At 38.6% G+C, this 18,864-nt stretch overlaps 3 protein-coding genes across 6 annotated transcripts in view; all 3 read left to right on the top strand.

Moving 5' to 3' along the window:
- Nucleotides 1-558, top strand: part of LOC107742988 (mRNA-capping enzyme) — a 119,045-nt gene extending 118,487 nt beyond the window's left edge. Inside the window, exon 16 of the mRNA XM_016556081.1 lies at nt 331-558. Within this exon, the coding sequence (XP_016411567.1) occupies nt 331-485 (155 nt within the window). The 3' untranslated portion in view covers nt 486-558. The remainder of the gene's footprint in view (nt 1-330) is intronic.
- A 10,669-nt stretch (nt 559-11,227) lies between these two features.
- LOC107742998 (cannabinoid receptor type 1A) lies at nt 11,228-13,960 on the top strand. Its single transcript, XM_016556095.1, has 2 exons — nt 11,228-11,398; nt 12,218-13,960. The coding sequence occupies exon 2, from the start codon at nt 12,242-12,244 to the stop codon at nt 13,673-13,675; it is 1,434 nt and encodes a 477-aa protein (XP_016411581.1). The 5' UTR covers nt 11,228-11,398; nt 12,218-12,241; the 3' UTR covers nt 13,676-13,960.
- A 3,094-nt stretch (nt 13,961-17,054) lies between these two features.
- Nucleotides 17,055-18,864, top strand: part of LOC107742985 (sorting nexin-14) — a 61,597-nt gene continuing 59,787 nt past the window's right edge. For 3 of the 4 annotated variants that reach the window (XM_016556078.1, XM_016556077.1, XM_016556075.1), the window contains exons 1-4: nt 17,055-17,193; nt 17,277-17,322; nt 17,610-17,751; nt 17,936-18,056. In XM_016556078.1, the coding sequence (XP_016411564.1) occupies nt 17,615-17,751; nt 17,936-18,056 (258 nt within the window). In that variant the 5' untranslated portion in view covers nt 17,055-17,193; nt 17,277-17,322; nt 17,610-17,614. The remainder of the gene's footprint in view (nt 17,194-17,276; nt 17,323-17,609; nt 17,752-17,935; nt 18,057-18,864) is intronic. The other variant, XM_016556076.1, reaches the window with a different exon arrangement.

Raw genomic sequence — 18,864 nt, 5'->3', positions numbered from 1 at the left:
TCTTTCTTTGTGTGAACATTTGGGCGGCGTTATGCAAATCCTCCCACATCGTGACGTAGATATGTGGGGGCGTGTTTAAACGAGGCGTTTTAGGAGGGCGTGGACGAGTCTTAACTTCTTTAAAGAATATCTCTTTAGGTTTGAGACTTTAGTCTTTGCAATTTTAAGGATCTTATCTATGCACGAACAGCTTGTAACACTCCAAAGAGAAAGGAAAACTTTAAAACGCATCATATGACCCCTTTAGGACTTTCTGAGCTTGCAGCCGAACTCTGTTGAAAACCCAGCATCTATTTGTTGTCCTCACTTTGTCTTGTGTCGTCCTGACAGCTGTGTGCAACAGTATCCAGCATCCTGTCACAAAGGAAATTCTCTTTGAGTTTTTGGACCGGTGCGCCCAGGCGCAGTCCCGCAAAAACCCAGCCGACTCTGAGCTCATGCCACCGCCTCCACCAAAGAGAGCGAACCTCACCATCCCGCAGTAGCGCAGTGCCGCCGGAGCAGAATGGACGCAGTTTGTCTTGTTTTTTTTTTATTCCCAAAATGTTCAGCAGCTCTGCCGGTCTGATTGGCTGACGAACATTCTAAGGTGTGCAGTTATTTTCAGGGAAACGCACGACTAAAGTAGTTCCAGGTCTTGACCACATGACATGTCCATATCACTTCGCCAAATGATTTCAAAGGTCATTACAGCCTACAACAGCAAAAGAACCAAAACCCACAACGACACTGACCAAGCTAATAAATATAATGGACAATAGGATAAAAATGCCAAATTATGTCCATGTTTTATTATGTATGGAAAACACATACTCTATTTCTCCTTCTCACTGATGATTTGGAGAGAAGCCCTTCTGGTTAAACTTGACCTTTAGTCGTATGACAAATCTTGGCTTTGAAAAATTAAAAACTTCATCCAAATGTGAAAGAAGATGCTACTTTCAGATTGCGTTAGTGATGATGCAAAACTTTTATTCTCATTAAAACCTCAAATTAAAACTTATTCAGAAGGCATCAATGAATTCTAATTATATTTCACAAAACAATTGTGGAATACAAAAAAGCTACTAACAAAGTGGTTCAACAAGGGATTAAACAAAATTTTGGATTTTAAGACCTATTTCTATTGAGGAAGAAATGCCAAAATCATGTGGGCGTGTGTGCTTATTTCATTCAGTGTGAGTGCAAATAAATGTTCAGGATGCAGCTTTCAAAGACTTTCAGCAAACTCCCACACCAGCACAACAGCTGAAAAACAAATCTCTGCAGTCGGTGACTTCACACGGTAGCAGAACTAGAAGAAGGTGAACCTGTGCTCGCAGGCAAGCATCTCAAAGAGGAGATTGCAGTGTGACGTTTATCTTATTGCATTTTTTTGTTTTCAGAAGTATGAGTGGGAATAATTTAAATGTAATGCAAGTGTTGAAAAATATGAAATAATACTGGCCTACTGCCAAACTCATTTGCTCTTCAATGATATAGTATGTTAAAAGTGCATGGGCTCAGACCATATACACAGACAGTGATTGCCACATATAGGGCTCAGGTAAGACGCGGATACGTCTAAATCCAAGGTTATGATTTTAAGTCCTCTTCCAAACAGAATCAGGGAACTTAAAATTAAAATTCACTCGTTACTTACACACCCCAGTCTTTTTCTAAAGCCACATGACCTTTCTTTTTCTAAAACTCAGTTATCGTCTATTTTTGTCATGTGAAATTAAAAAAGAAACAAAAGAAGCATTTTGCATTATTACACATTTGTGGGGGAAAAATCCTTTTTTCACAGTCAAATAATTATTCAAAGAGATTAGTGATCCAATTCTGCTTTCATATTTTATGCAGCAAAAAAAGAAGATGAGAGTAGATGAGAACGGCTGGAAAGCAGCTGTCTTGAGCTCTCCGATAAAAGAAAAAACATCAGGAACATGTCTGCAGAGCTGAAGGTCAGTCGTTTCTGTCCTGACAGCTTTTATAGACAAGGACACACGCTGATGTTAGTGATGGTTCAGCCTCTTATTTCATGTTGTCAGTGTCGAGTCAAATCTTTGTGATGTCCTTAAAGAGTTATGAAACTGCAAATCTTTAAACACATTTGTGGCTCATATGTTCTCTGTGCTTGTGGAGTGTGTGTGCGTGCCTGCGTGTGTGTGTGTGTGGGTAAACAAGCTAATAAATCACACAGAATGAAGTTTTTTGAAAATATAAAAATGCACAAAGTTTCCTGTGAGGGGTAGGTTTAGGGGTAGGGTTGGTGTAGGGCGATAGAAAATACGGTCTGTACAGTAGAAAAACCATTACGCCTATGGAGAGTCCCCACAAGGATAGCAAACCAGACATGTGTGTGCGTGTGCATGTGTGTGTGTGTGTGTGTGCGTGTGTGTTTGTATGTGTGCGTGTGTGTGTGCTCGTGTGCGTGTGTGTGTGTGCGCGTGTGCGTGTGTTTGTGTGTGTGTGCGTGTGTGTGCGCGTGTGTGTGTGTGTGTGTGTGTGTGTGTCCATACACTCTCCAAATGATCACACTTTATTTCAATGTCACTAAACTCTCTTTAGGTATGCTATTGTTTAATGTGTCATATGTATAACACACATTTGCATTTATTGTGTATATTTAAGGGTAGGCTACTGTGAGTGTTTTCAGCCATTTTGCTAACCTCCAGCAACTCCTCCAAAGACATGTTAGCCAACCCAGTGTGGAAACTCTTTACTTTATGGTTGAATATGTCAAGTCGTTTGGCTAGTTAGCGCAGTCCAGCTAGCACCTGTTGGTAGACGTCAGAATTACACCATCTGCCTGCAAAAAGCGTCTTTCTCATTTAACATTTACAAAAATCTTCATATTTCTGACATGCAAGCAAAATACACAAATACACAACCATTCAAAGTTTGGGGTCAGTCCAAGTTTTTTAAGAAATTAATGCTTTTATTCAGCAATGATTATTTAAATTGATCAACGTTGACATTTGATTAAAGACATTGATATGTTTTATGTTACAAAAGATAAATGCTGACATTTTAAACTATTCATAAAAAAAATCCAGAGAACCATGTATGAGTTTCCACAGAGATATTAAGCCGTTTTCAACAATCAGAAATGTCTCTCAAGCAGCAAATCAGCATATTAGAATGATTTCTGAAGATCATGTGACACTGAAGACTGGAGTAATGATGCTTTGATCACAGCAATAAATTATATTTTACAATATATTCACATGGAAAACTGTTATTTTAAATTGTAATAATATTTTACAATATTACTGTTTTTACTGTATTTTTTAATCAAATAAACAGAGTCTTGGTAAGCAGAAGAGAACTCTTTCAACAACGTTTAAAAATCTTACGGACCCTAAACTTTTGAACAATAGTGTAAATAATGCTAATACTTCATTACATTGTAAGTCGATCAGATTCTTCTAGGTTTTTGGAGGCTCATCAAAACCTAAAACGGGCTGGTTTGAGCTGTCTTTGATGTTTTTGCATATTTTGCAGCTTTCAAATAAACAGCTGAGGACACTTCAGTATTTATGTCTCTTGGATCCGTTTTGGATAAAACTAGCGATGTGACAGTGAGACAGTTTCTGTGAGTTGTGCGAGAGCCCTGGCACTGACTGGTCCAGCGTTACACGGATGTGGCGTGGGATGAAAGGAGGGCATCTACTGCCTGAATGGATGAAAGTGCTTCTAGCAGCAGATCATTCAACACACAGCATGATCCCAGGCTACATGGAGATGATATTCTCCAGAATGAAAAACAAGCGCAGTGACTCAAGAAACAGATGCACTGTGGTCACTGTGAACTTTAATAACCCGTGTTTTCAAAACTGTGCTGAAGGACAAACACATTCTTGCTGCTGTGAAAGGTGAGAAAAAGTCCACATGGAAAAATGAGGGCAGCTGTGAAGCTTTGCACCATGAAATATTAATATACGGTCGCAGTTGACTAGTGTTATAATTTGCCTAGGTAGAAGATACATTGATATGTGTGTAATGATGTGGGATGATGTAGTGCATTCAGTTCATTTATTTCTATAACAGATGCAGTAATGTCCAATAATGTACATCAAAGTGATGGCATCTCAAATGTTTTTTAGCACTGAATTCATTCAAGCATCTTTTTTTATACCAATGCAGACATAAACGGAGACTGTGGAGAATCATGTGTGTGTATAATATGGTCAGATGTCACCTGATGACCACCAATGCTTTACTTCAATCCCGAATGGTCTTTGACTTGTAGGAAAAATGTGGAAGTCTTTTGCTTCTCAACACGTTTCTCCTCTAGCCCTTATATGATGTTGTGGGTCAATGTGACCAATTTTAATGTTTTAGTTGTTGGAAATACTGGTTAACCCATGTTCTTCTTTAAATTTTACATTTGTTTTCTCGTTTAGTGTCATGAACATGCCTACAAAGTGTCAAAATGCTGATGGGTTGTGGAATGTAAGTACTTTTTTTAAGCATGTTCAGTTCACTGTGAATCAAACCCATGATCTTGTCATAGCACCAGGAGAAAACCCACCGCAACAAAGAGAACATGCAAACTCTTCATAGAAAGACCTTCCTTGCTTACTGGGACTCGAACCAGCGACCTTCTTACTGTGAGGTGACAGTGCCAACGTGTTACCTTTTTAAAAAAATAATGTGTTTTCATGTGTGTGTGTGTGTGTGAGTGAGTTATGTGTGCACCTGTTTTTCTATTCTGGTGGGGACTTAAACCTGAATACTCACAGACTCGTGGGGACTCGTGTCACGGTGGGGACCTAAATTGAGGTCCCCACGGGTAAACAAGCTAATAAATCACACAGAATTAAGTTTTTTGAAAATCTAAAAATGCAGAAAGTTTCCTGTGAGGGGTAGGTTTAGGGGTAGGGTTGGTGTAGGACAATAGAATATACGGTCTGTACAGTAGAAAAACCATTACGCCTATGGAGAGTCCCCACAAGGATAGCAAACCAGACGTGTGTGTGTTTGTTTGTGTGTGTTATGTGTTCTGTCTGTCTAAGTATTAATGTTAAAGGTTTGCTGTTTTTTTCAGTATGATTTTATACTGAATCTTAATTAGGGTCAATTTGACACTGACCATTATGACGGTACCCAGATGTTTAACCCAATACAAGGACTAGAGTTCCAGAAAAGGATCTCATGAGCTGTAAAATAGCACCTTTTCTCCGAGATGTGGTGAAAATGAAGGCGTCCCATGCTGAACTGTCAACACTTTTGCACACACAGACGGGATTTCTCAGGGTATCGATTTCAGTGCTATCTATCAGGTATTAGGGACATTTTGTGTTTGAAATGAAAAATAATTAAACAAAACAGTGCTTACAGCACCTTTAATTTAGTGAATAAAAGAATGACTCTAGCCTTATAGTTTTGATTTAGCATTTGAAGTAAATATCAGCTATGAGATTATATTATTTCAAACGGAACATATTTCTATCCGCCTTATTTTGCATTGTGGAATTAATATATTTTCTTTGAATATACAAGACTTCCAATTCATTAGCCGCCAAAAAACTAGAAGAATAACACAGTGCAGTAAAGTGTAAATCTATTTGCATTGCAAACCAGTGTGTTCATGATTATGATAAACTAAAATAATATCAAGCCGCATAAATGACTGTTTTTGCACAGCTAAAATAACTGGGTGACAACTGGAAGCACATTGCATCCACTCTTACGGTAAAAATAGGAAGATAATTTTGTCCTCGATTAGCTTTTCCATATCGTCTCTTTTCAGCGGAGGAGAGTCCAGAGCAGGTGGCCGCTGCTCACTGTGCTTTCTGGCCCGTCTCACCAGAGGAGCGCGTGTGAGATTTTGAGTTAACGGGTGACGGGTACACTGCAGCTATTGAGTGTGAAAGTGCCAATCTCAAGTTCTCACTCGTCTTTTCTCCATTCACTTTATTTCATGGAGTATGAGAATAGACATTTTGTCTGGATGTCTTAGCAGGACTCCTCACGCAGATTTACATTTCAAACTATCTTGTTTCATGGTTGATTTTAAAGTAGTATAGCTTTATTGAATTCACTTGTTTTGTTGTTGTTGTTAATGAACAGTGTTATACAGCGTTGCATTTTACATTAGTTTCAGGTTTGGTTGATTGTCTGGGTGGGTAGTAACTGATTACATGTAATCTGTATTAATACCAAAAATTAAGTACTTGTAATTTGATTAAATTACATTTTAAAATACTCATAATCAGACCACAGTTACTTTTTTAATTACATGATTGCAAATTATTCACACACTATCAATAAATTCTTTATAATTTATTGATTCTTTATTAATTCCTCTTTTTCATTTTTTTTTCATTTTACTTTCTATAGTCGTCTACCACTTATATACGTTCAGAAAGTCTTCCAGATTTGTGGATACATTTTAAATTTTAAATTTTTTATGATTTAGTTAATTATTAGTTTTTTTTTAAATTTAATTAATTGTTAAGTTTAAATTCACGAAGCCCAATTTGGGAAACCTTGACATAATGTAATGTTTAATGTATTTCATGTTGTTGGAATATATTTTCTTTCTCTTTGTATTTTTACTGTATATCAATATAGTACAAGATTATCCTATTTAAATCAATGTGATAGACAGGTTATGTCAAAACTACTCTAAAAATGAGATCAAAAACTAGTTAGCAGTCATCAAGAAACCTTAACCATTAGTCATTTGCATGTGTGAGAGAGCGACACGGTGAGGGAGAGAGTGAATATCGTCTCGGTTACTTGTGTAACCCTCGTTCCCTGAAGGAGGGAACGGAGACGTTACGTCAGTCGTGACTGACGAATTGGGATCTCGCCCGAGAGCCCAATCACCTTCGAGTGTAAACTAAACAAGCCAATGATACCCGCGCTGCGGGGCGGGGTGCGCGTGGCGAAACACGCACGCCAACTGTCATTGGCTTGTTTAGTTTACACTCGAAGGTGATTGGGCTCTCGGGCGAGATCCCAATTCGTCAGTCACGACTGAGGTAACGTAGGGAACTCAACAGGTGTGTTAATATTAGTTTGTAATGTCTGTGTGTGTGATTAAGGGATTTGTAAAGCACCGCCAGAATCATTATGAGATAGAGACGGCCAGTTTCACTGCATCAAAGAACACAGTTCCCATCTCATTCCCAGCCATTTGGAACAAAGATGAAGGAACATCTCATTAATAACAGCCTGGTTGCCATGACAGCAAGTACGTGATGATTATTGTCATGCCGTTTATTGTATTTTAGATTAAGAGAGAGAGAGAAAAGGATAGTTTGAAGAGTCATATGCAGCACAGTAGGTGAGAATGTTGTCTTCTGGGAGGCAGATGGGCTAAGCTAGGACTTCACAGAGTTGTCTCCATACTCTGTGCACATATTGTATCAGCTCTGGTAATCATCGGCTGTTTAGACGATTCCTGCTGCAGGTTTTCTTTTCTTTTGCATAGACAACAGTAGTCAACTCAAAGCACTCCTATGCCAGGATACTGTGATGTTTCAGCACAAAAATCTGCGTCTTACTGACCAAACACTTGCAATCCACTTCATCCAGGCACAATCTGATGATCAAATGATGAAGTGCGTTATAACCAGACTGAGATGTGGCATCTAGTCAAATGCACTTTCAGCAGTCGAGCCAATCGATTCAGGTGTGTCTGTATCGCGGTGATGGAGCAATGCAGTACAGTTCCAGTAAAGCAAGCCAGATCATGGTAATCTGTTGCATGTGTGTTGGTATTCAGAATCAGAACGGTATTTCATCTGCTTGTACGGCAAAATATATGATTAGAATCGATAAAGTTCTATAAAGAGAAATGCTGAAGCATAACTCGCAACAAGTAATCCCCCTCCACACTCTCAAAAAGATTGCACCTTTCAGTTCAGTAAAGCTCTGTGTTCACAAAAACAAATGAACGAAGCACTGTGAGTAGGATCCTCCATAAAACAGGATGCACGTCCAGAGAGGCCCAAACAGCAGGGAGCTGGTGAGTCACCGTTTGATTGGTAAAGCTGTTACCCACTCATAGAATATAACTGCACTGTTGTAGCACGGATTGAGACGTCTCTGGCTGTGCTTGTCAGGTTGGTGAGGGGGCAGGATTTTTTGTTTACGGTTGCAGAACTTTCCAGCGAGCTTCTAATTTTATTTATACCTGTGGTTTTATTATGCCTCTTTCTTTTGGTCCCAACTCAGGTAAACATTGGAGAGTCCTAGGTGGCATTCAATAAATCATGCTACTTTTGCGTGTGTGGTATTTCAGTGAAAAATCCTGGTCTTATTGACTAACCACCTCTAGTCTATTTTAACCAAACACAATATAACGATTAAATGATGGAAAGGAGTGCTATAGCTATGTAGTATGCTATGAAGTCAAGTGCACTTACAGCCTTTTAAATTGGCGATGTCTTGATCACAGTAGCGATAGTGATGGAGTCTATTAATTATTAACAGTTGATGAAGTAAAAGAAAGTAAAATGTCAGATTTGTTTTATTATGCACTATCCTAGGTAACAAATATAGGTTATAATAATGTTGTGGGAACATTGTTTTGAAATGTTTCTAAAACATTAAAATGTCCAGTTTTCTTGTCGTGATTAGAACGTCATTTAAAGGTTACACAAATGTTTCTTACAACGCTCTACTAACTTTATTTTCACCCAAAATATGCTTATTTTAAATATTCTGAGGACATTAAAATGTCCAGTTTTCTTGTCATGATTAGAATGTTATTTAAAGGTTACAAGGGCAATTCGAGAACATTTTCTCTCAACATTTAGAACATTCACCAAGTACAGATAATATCATAAGGATCTCAATGTTGTGAGAATGTACTGTATATCAAATATTAATTAAGTTATAAGAATGTTCCATAAACATTAAGAATGTTTTGTCCTTAAAAAAAAAACTTTAATTAGTTGCTGTGCGAATGTTCCCGGTTAGCTGGGATATAGTAAGTTATTATATACATAAAATAATGTTGTTTGTGTGCACTTTATATAATTATTAACTAATGGTTAATGGAGACTTGATTATGAGGGATGACCTGATTTGTCACAACGCCAAAGATGTCTGCAAGATGGGGAATCGAGCCATGCAGAATTCATCCAGCACCTTTCAGAGTCACACAAAATGTGGTCATCGCCCCAGCTTTCAGTGTGGATGATGGTGTAACGGGTTCGAGCTGATTCTTAGAATCACACCCATTCTCTGAAAGGTTACAGGCATGCTTTGTAAATGGCAGAATCTGGTTCTGTTAACCCTTTAAAATAACCTTTAGTTAAGACAAAAGGGGTTGGTTCATGAGTTACTTAGGAGATTTCAGTGCTTCAAGTAGCCTGTTCAAGGGTTAGTTCACCCAAAAATGACAATTCTGTAATAATTACTCCCCCTCATGTCGTTTCAAACCCGTAAGACAGTCAGACAGCTCTCAGATTCCATCAAAAATATCTTTATTTGTGTTCTGAAGATGAACGAAGGTCTTACGGGTTTGAAACGACATGAGGGTGAGTAATTAATGACAGAATTTTAATTTATGGGTGAACTATCCATTTAAGCTCATTTGTAGCATCCTTGTCTCAGTAGGCATCTAGTGCTCCATAGGGTCACTGTCAGATGATACCTTGGGGGTGAGGATTTTGTGTTCTATAATGGTAGCCCAACCTGATTTGTTTGTGAAGACGTCATTGTATTGGCTAATCTGTCGATACCCAAAGGACACCATAACAGGTAGTAAGCTGGATTGGATGGGTCTCTACTTCTTCAGGCAGATAATGACTCAACAGCACAGTAGCATCCCTGACAAGATCCCAAAACCTTGCAGTTTTACGTTCAGATATCCAGAAAAAAGACTTACAGTAGTCACCAAGGTGAAATTCACATGCTGTGGTATACTGTGCCCTCAATCAAGACACCTGAATCTTGCATTATCGGATTGTCCATTTCTTGCTAAAGCTAGACCCCTTGCAGCCACCAAATACATGTGTGTCATTTAGTGGTTAAAGGAGGGGAGCAGAACTGATCGTTGTGGTTCTCCCTTGATGATACTCTCATGTCTCCTGCAGTGTTTCAGGTGATCAGCTTCCTTCTGTTCACAAGCAAAACATCTTCCTCCAATGTCTGCTGACACAATTAAGAAAATACATCGAGTTTAGACATTTTTTTGACTGACCGTCTCTGTGAACACTAGTGCAGGGTGGGACAAAAGTTTCCTCTGGTGGGTTGGAACTTTGACTCATTTATTTGCTTAAAATGTTGTGACAAACAACAATTACACTTTGTGCCTTAGTCTTGACAAGTGAGATTCATGTTATTGTTCATGTCTTGTTTCCAGCGTTGGATCTGTGTGTAGGCTGAATAAACACATTTAGGGCTGAGGATGGGGTGGGTGTTGGGTGATGTGCTCATCACCACAGCACTACTGGATGAAGACGTTAAACTTCATTTCCCGCCCATTCCCATGAAGCAGACTCTCAAATGCCTGTGCATAATATTGAAATAGAAGTCAAATATATTGTTTCTATATGTATATAATCAACAGTTTTATATTTTTCTAACTTTTTACATTTTGTTATATCATTCTCAATGTATTGTCGTTTTTTCTCTCGCTCGAAAGACCAAGAACACAGTCTCGTACCTTTGTCTTTAGTTTATAATGTTGTGAGATTATAGATATTGATAGGCCTAGCCTATATATCAGCCTAGGACCAAGGTTTTAAAAAAGAAGCTTTTGATATTCTATCGATGCATCACTAAATTATGTGGTGTACACTCTAAAAAATGCTGGGTTGTTTCAACCCAACTTTGGGTCAAATATGGACTAACCCAACTTTTGGGTTAAAAATTTTATGTAAAAATGTAACCCAACAGCTGGGTTAGTCCATATTTGACCCAAAGTTGGGTTGAAACAACCCAGCATTTTTTAGAGTGTATTTATGTATTTTTGGAATACTGCCAATATACTGTTGTAATGTAATGCTAATGCAATGTACGACTCCATATACTACTCTTTTTTTCACAAGGATAAATGCTGTATAATCTGTTCTTTGTTTAAAGTTATTTAATGTAGCAATTTTGCATTTTCCAATTCTGTCTAAAAATGTCCTAACTTTTGCCTGTCCAATTTATAAAACAATTCGTGAAATCAGGAGGAGATATGCCAACCAAGCCTAACCACCTCCCAACACATACATTGCACTTTTGAGTTATTTTCATTTTTGACATTAAAGATGCTCGTGTATGTGGGTGGTCATGTGACATGGGATGAGTCATATATGATGCGCACTGAGGAGAAGAGCATCTCATTCCCTGCAAACTCTGCAAACTCAGAGAGCTCTCCCTCAGAGCTCGGGCTGCGGTGGAGCTGGAGAGCATCTCATCTGTTCGCACAGAGAGGAACACCTGCGCCAACTATGTGAAGGTAAAAAAACCGGCATTTCTCAACTCTAGCAACCTGATGCATTTCGTCTTTTATTAAATTCAATTGCAGCGGCATTATAACGCTATAGAACGCTTTAGGTGAACTCTGTGGCATCGCTTATTTCAGCACAAATAGAAAAGTTAGCAGTTTTCATCTACAATGCGTCTCGCAGTGCAGTGGTCTTAAATATTAAATACCAAATGAATTGCTGTGAAGTTCTCTGACACACATGTTGCGATACTAAATATAAAAACGGAATTGAACTTCTTTTGCCGAATAATGATTCAAAACACACTGATACGAGCGCACGGGTGATAGTGTACATTACAGTTAAATATACACAGAGTCGCACACACTATCCTATAATGTTATTAGTTATTATTATATTCTGAGTTTATCATATATTTGAATTTCTAACTATAAATCATATATATTTTATACTTTTAATTGATAGTTATTTCAGTTGAGTCTATATATGAGATTGAAAAAAAGAAGAAGCTGTTTTTCTCTCCAATATAAGGCTGTGTCTAAGTTGCCCGCTGCTTTATAACTGTATGTATGGTGTTTTAGGTTTAAGTCTGTCGGCATCAATTATTCAAAGCCTGTCTCTTAGAGTAATAATCCCTAGGTGCCCATCCATGCAAGAAAAACAACAAGCGCAAAATACAAGAGCCGTATGATGGCTCGTCTGAGAGGGCATTTATTTCTGTGCCCAGTGCAGCACCGATTGAGCTTCTGAGAGCACAATATTCTCTGTATTCTTCCATATGCCTCGGTCAGTCTTATTTGAACATACATTCTCTCAATTTCATCCAACAGGTTTCCTTCAGAGCATCTGTGACCATGCTGTTCCCTGCCTCCAAGTCCGATGTTAAATCCGTTCTGGATGGAGTGGCAGAAACCACCTTCAGAACCATCACTTCTGGACTGCAGTACATTGGTTCTAACGACGTCGGCTATGATGACCACATCAAAAGCGCCAAAAGCGGATACCCACTGCCGAAGCCGTTCGCAGCCTACCGCAGAAGCTCTTTCGCAGATAAAGTGGGACCAAATGAGGAACTCATCGTAAAAGGTTTGCCCTTTTACCCCACGAACAGCTCTGACGTGTTTGGGAACTTCAGCCTCGGAGATGAAGGGAGCAGTCTGCAGTGCGGGGAGAACTTTATGGACATGGAATGCTTCATGATACTGACTCCTAGCCAACAGCTCGCCATAGCAGTGTTGTCTCTCACGCTGGGGACTTTTACAGTATTGGAGAACCTTGTGGTCCTGTGCGTGATACTGCAGTCACGTACCCTGCGCTGCAGGCCATCTTACCATTTCATTGGTAGCCTGGCCATCGCAGACCTGCTTGGCAGCGTGATCTTCGTCTACAGTTTCTTGGACTTTCACGTCTTTCACCGCAAAGACAGTCCGAACGTGTTTCTGTTCAAGTTAGGGGGTGTGACGGCCTCGTTCACCGCGTCTGTGGGAAGCCTGTTCCTCACCGCCATCGATCGATACATTTCTATCCACCGTCCGCTGGCGTACAGGCGCATTGTGACGCGCACCAAAGCCGTGATCGCCTTCTGCATGATGTGGGCGATCTCCATTATCATCGCCGTGCTGCCGCTGCTGGGCTGGAACTGCAAGCAGCTCAACTCGGTCTGCTCTGACATCTTTCCGCTCATCGACGAGAACTACCTGATGTTCTGGATCGGCGTGACCAGCGTTCTGGTCATCTTCATTATCTACGCTTACATGTACATCCTCTGGAAGGCCCACCACCACGCGGTGAGGATGCTGCGGCGCACGTCTCAGAAGAGCCTGGTGGTCCACTCCTCCGACGGCACCAAGGTCCAGACCGCCAGGCCGGATCAGGTTCGCATGGACATCCGCTTGGCCAAAACGCTGGTTCTGATCCTGGCGGTGTTGGTGATCTGCTGGGGGCCTCTGTTGGCGATCATGGTGTATGATCTGTTCTGGCGGATGGATGACAACATTAAGACAGTGTTTGCGTTCTGTACTATGCTCTGCCTGCTCAACTCCACCATTAACCCAATAATCTACGCTCTCAGGAGTAAAGACCTCCGGAGGGCCTTCCTTGCCACCTGCCAGGGCTGCAGGAGCACCTCCAGCACGACCCTGCAGCTGGACAACAGCCTGGAGTCAGATTGTCAGAGGAACCAGCACATCACCGCCAAGCGTGCGGCCGAGAGCTGTGTGAAGACCACTGTGAAAATAGCCAAATTGACAATGTCCGTCTCAGCGGAGACATCGGCTGAAGCTGTTTGATTGTACCGCGGGGTGTTGTTCGGCTGCACCTCGTCTTTAAAGAATGTCTGTTTACTTGCCGGTCATGGAAAGGTACATGCAAGTATCCATGCATAAAGTTCAAAACACAAAGCTGCTTAAGTTACCACTGGTTTGATTAAGTGTTCACTATGACGTTTCATTGCTTAAGTGCCAAATTTGATTTTTTTTTTGTTTTCTCTCAGAAGAGGTTCCCACCCAGTAAATGAATTTGTTGGGGCTTTGTTGTTGTTGTTGTTTGCCCTTATATTTAATTGTAACGTGTGGATGTTGTGCGTGCTTTATGAAAGGTTACTATATTTTTATACTTTGAACTTTTGTTTTTTGAACAGTTTGCCCTTATATTTAATTGTAACGTGTGGATGTTGTGCGTGCTTTATGAAAGTTTACTATATTTTTATACTTTGAATTTTTGTTTTTTGAACAATGATATCTTCTCACATGGGAATAAGGGGCTAATGATCTTTTTAATAAAATTATATATATATATATATATATATATATATATATGCACATACATTGGTATCTATGTAAATATGTGTAAAGCTCTGTGGTGATTTAGTGTATCCAGCATCATTGTGATAAACGACAAAGATAAGAGTCTCTCTGTTTTTGAGATGTCTTGTTTTGCCAATGAAAGAAATGTTATGAAAATGAAAGTATTATAAGAGGAGCAAGTTCTGTCGCTCCTCAGTACATGAATAATGAAAGCAAGAAAAGTGAGGACATTTGTTAGGTTAACAACTTTATTTAATCTCATTTACTAAGATATATCTGGTCCGTTACATGATGCTTTAGTGTTATTGTTGTGAGCGTCAGGAAAAAAACATTTTTACAAGATTGTAAAACCTGTAATTGTGGTTTATCGTCACAGATAATACAGTGACTTGAAATAACTGTCGGATTTAAATCTGATTGTTCATTTTTATTTTGTCATTCTTATGATGCATTTCTGTGTAAAGTAAAGATGTAAAGTAAAATTAATTTCACAATATGCACAAAGCCCAGAGAAAAATCAAAATTCTAAAAATAAATATTTGTTCATCAAAATTTGTATGTAATCTTGTAGGTAATTAACAAACAGTTGAAATGTACATATCATGATTGTTTAGTAATATCCCTTAAACCGTGAAATGGTGTAGTGGTGCTTTTTGTTTGCACTGTTCAAAAGGTGCATTCTAACTACCTTTACCTGAAATGTATCTACTTAAGTATTGAAGCTTAGAAATCATAAAACGTCACAGTGGCTTTTGTCCCAAAGTAGTTCTTGAAAAAATCTGTCTCGAAGTGATGTCTTAAAATGCAGAAGCTGCTTGCACACTTATGTATCACAATTTTTTTTTTTTTTTTTAATAAAGCCAGTTCTGACCTAAACTGTGTATTGGGATACTTTTATTTAAAACTGCAAATCATTGTGTCAAATCAGTATGGAGTCAGACCCAGACCATGTTGCACATATTGATAATGTCTCTGGTACCCTCTAGTGGATAATCACAGTTCTTAGTTACACAGAAAGCAATGATTAACTTCAGAGGCAATGCATTGTTGTTTTTTTGTGTGTGAAAAATGCAGTTCTTTTATCCATTTTTATGTAAAGGATAATGTAGAGTTATCATGACAAACTGATCCCTGATGACTTGATCTGGATCTGACATGAAACATCCCACTGTAACAGCATTAACAAAGAAATGTAACAAATAAACATTTTAAGATGAACATTACCATCATTTTAATCCATCTTCAGTGAAATAGTAAACACATGGCATATGCATCTGATGAAATGCGTGTGTCCATGTAACAGCAGGGTGTTGTTGGCTCCATGGCCAGTGATTGTGCACAACGCCGGGAGATATGCTACACGCTTCATTTGAAAAACTTGTAGTTTGATGTTTAATGTACTAGAACATTCCAAATTTCTCTCACTCTTGTCATAAACACGATCCACTGCCACTATCTGCAGAGGAATGACAACATAACCCAAGGTGAAAGACAATATTTTTTACATTAAGCACTTTTTCTCTTACTTTCACGCTCTCATTTTTTCAGAAATCCATTATGAGTAAACAGCGAAACGCAGCTTGATATTCAGATCAACAACCGTGGAACACAGCATTTCTGTCAAGCCTTAAACTCCATACAGGCATTATAAGAAAAGCACTTGACGTGGTTTTAATGTGCTGAGACAGGCCCGAGACAGTCCAAGTCATAAATAATGTTTACGTATAAAAAGTGAGCTGAGAAGTTTTACAATAAGCTTTTTACCACAGAGAAATAACTCGGTAAACATACAAATATTGTCTATATCATGGTGTTGTTGCTTTGACCATAGATCTACTTTTAGTGTTCGTGACAAGTGAAGTGTGAGAGAAAGCTGGTTGCTTATTTAGTACATTAAGCACTTTCATTGTCCATGCATCTTGGATGTCAAATGTTAAGATTTCTAACTAATAATATCTCTGCAGAATTTAGACAGACATTAAGCAAGACATGTCCTTTTATTGTTAGATTTGAATAGAATTGCAGCCCCATTAGAGGTTCGCTGAGGCCCCCTTGTGTGGTTATTGAGAATCACTGGTATACAAAATCTTTTAAAGTTTTAAAATCTGAAATCCCATGTTCTTTGGTGAAAAAGAGAAAGAAAGAAACAATTAATATGTAAGAAAAACTATTATTTCATATGGCTACCTCAATGTAACCAAAGTTAATATGATAGCTTTATATACAAGTTATTATATTAACTTTGTTTACAGTGATAAATGATATATAAATAAATATATATATGCATAAGTTTAACATAAACCAACATTTTGTATAAAACTACCTGCTAATTTAGGCTAAATCTGCAACCCTGTACCATGTTCCCATTTTGGCGTATTTCAATTTTTTCTCATTTTTAAGGATTTCATTAATATGTTTATATATTACACATTATAATAACATGTTTCATTACACATATCAGGGTTTTAATATACTCGAACACATTTTGGTAACAGCAAATTCTGAAAAACAGCTTATATTTAATGAGATGGACAAATCCCATTTTCTGAAGCAAGCACTTCCAGAGCCCAAAATAGTGAAAAGTGGTGATTATTTTTTCATATTTGTAAAGAGATATCATGACTGTCTGTGGGAATGCGACTAAGTGCCTCATGAGTGTAGATGTTTTTTTTGGCTCGAGCCTCAGCCTGCGAGCAGATGATAAACCGCGGCAACCACAGCTATTATGAATGAATGATCAATTACACATACATTACGTTATGATTATGTTAGTGAATTAATATCTTGATCCCATGAGAGAATCGCTATTTGTTCAGTCAGAGGCCGGACTTTTATTTTGAAAACGACGGCAGCCTTCACGTTAAACCCGGAAGTGCAGCTCGCGTAATGATCAGTAACTAATCAGATCATGTGAAACGATCAGCTGAACGATCAAAACATTCGTGTCAGGATGTGTTGACATGTTTTTTGAGTTTATATCAGACCTGCGCTTCGTCTGTGAGGTGAGAGAACTATAACGTCGCGCTTAAACGGTCATTTAATAGCAAATACTTCAGTGTAATTTACACTGTTTACACATCTGCAGGTTAAGATTATCAGACTATCATCAATCCACTGCTGTTTACTTTGAGGTACTTTAGAGGATCATGTAAATACCATGTGAATATGATAATATTTGATCTTTTCTACGTGTTAGTGTACGTATATAAAATATATATTGGTATAGTACTATGGTATTACTCTGTTTAGCAGATGGTACCATGGTAGTATCATGATTGTTTCGGAATTGTAACGTTAGCATGTAAATACATGAATACGGTAATTTAGTACCAGGATACACAATATCAAATATAAGCCCAATATTGTACCAAAACAATAAGCGTGGTGTGATACTTTCTGATTGCTTCTCTTGTTTTAGATATAATGTCAGACCCTCACTCCATTCTGGGGTGTGTGAGGAGAGGTCTGCGGTTACATGTGTTTAAGGATGTTGCTCGTCAATATCCGGTCATTTTCTGTATCTTCACCTTTATGATCTCCTCCACCATCATCCTCAACCAGTGAGTATCTTGACACACATTTAATCAAGACATATTCTGACTGCAGCATTATATATTTTTTTCTCTAAATTCCACTTATAGTGCCCATCAAGGTTTTTTGATCCCTGTTATGATTGGTGATTAACAAATGTATTTCCCGGCATGCAGTTATGTGTCTTATATGTTATCTTTCCACTTTTTCCAGGTATCTCCATATTCTCATGATATTCTGGTTGTTTCTGGCTGGAGTGATCACATTCTACTGCTCCCTCAGTCCTGAATATCTGCTGCCAAATGTTCTCATCTCAATAAAGACAGAGAGGAAAGTAAGTATTAGTATTGCGGCTTAACACCGGTATCACCGTCAGCACCGTCTATCGCGGCAAGCCTAGTAAAAACAGGTCATTCAAACTTTAAAACCTCTGTCATGACCATCCAGGTTTGAGGAATGTCTAGTCAGACGCCAGGAGTGCAATAATGAGAGTCTGTTATAAGAGATTGTTTAGTTACATAAAATCATAAGACTTGCAAGGGAGACTTTCTGTTTCTTCAGTATACATTTGTCAAAAATGTGTGTGCTTGCATTATTTTGTGTGTGTGTGATCATTGCTATATATTTTTTGTGTCTAAAATGCTTCAGGATGGTAACCTTACTCCAGTGTTCAATCAATATTTCAAATGTGAACAATAAGCATCAAAGTAGCCAAAACATGGTATTGTAAAACAATCACAGAATATGCATTTACACACCACATCTCCCTTCTCTTGATAATGCTTTATAATAACAGAAGTAGTGGCCTTTAACTACTGAGATGGAGCCTCAGTAGATGTCACAGTCTTAAAGGGGTCATATGATGCGATTTCAATTTTTCCTTTCTCTTTGGAGTGTTACAAGCTCTTGGTGCATAAAGAAGATCTGTAAAGTTGCAAAGACTAAAGTCTCAAATCCAAAGAGATATTCTTTATAAAAGTTAAGAGTCAGCCACACCTACCTAAAACGGCTCGTTCTAACACGCCCCCACATATCTACCTCACGATCTCGGAAGATTTGCATAACGCCGCCCAAACGTTCACGCAAAGAAAGAAGGCGTAACTTATATTCTCGCTGTAGTATTGTTGTTGCCGCCGCCACGT

This window comes from Sinocyclocheilus rhinocerous, unplaced genomic scaffold (genome assembly GCF_001515625.1).
Source record: "Sinocyclocheilus rhinocerous isolate Xijiao unplaced genomic scaffold, SAMN03320098_v1.1 scaffold617, whole genome shotgun sequence".
In the NCBI taxonomy this organism is placed as follows: Eukaryota; Metazoa; Chordata; class Actinopteri; order Cypriniformes; family Cyprinidae; genus Sinocyclocheilus; species Sinocyclocheilus rhinocerous.
This window is presented reverse-complemented; position numbering and strand designations above follow the sequence as displayed.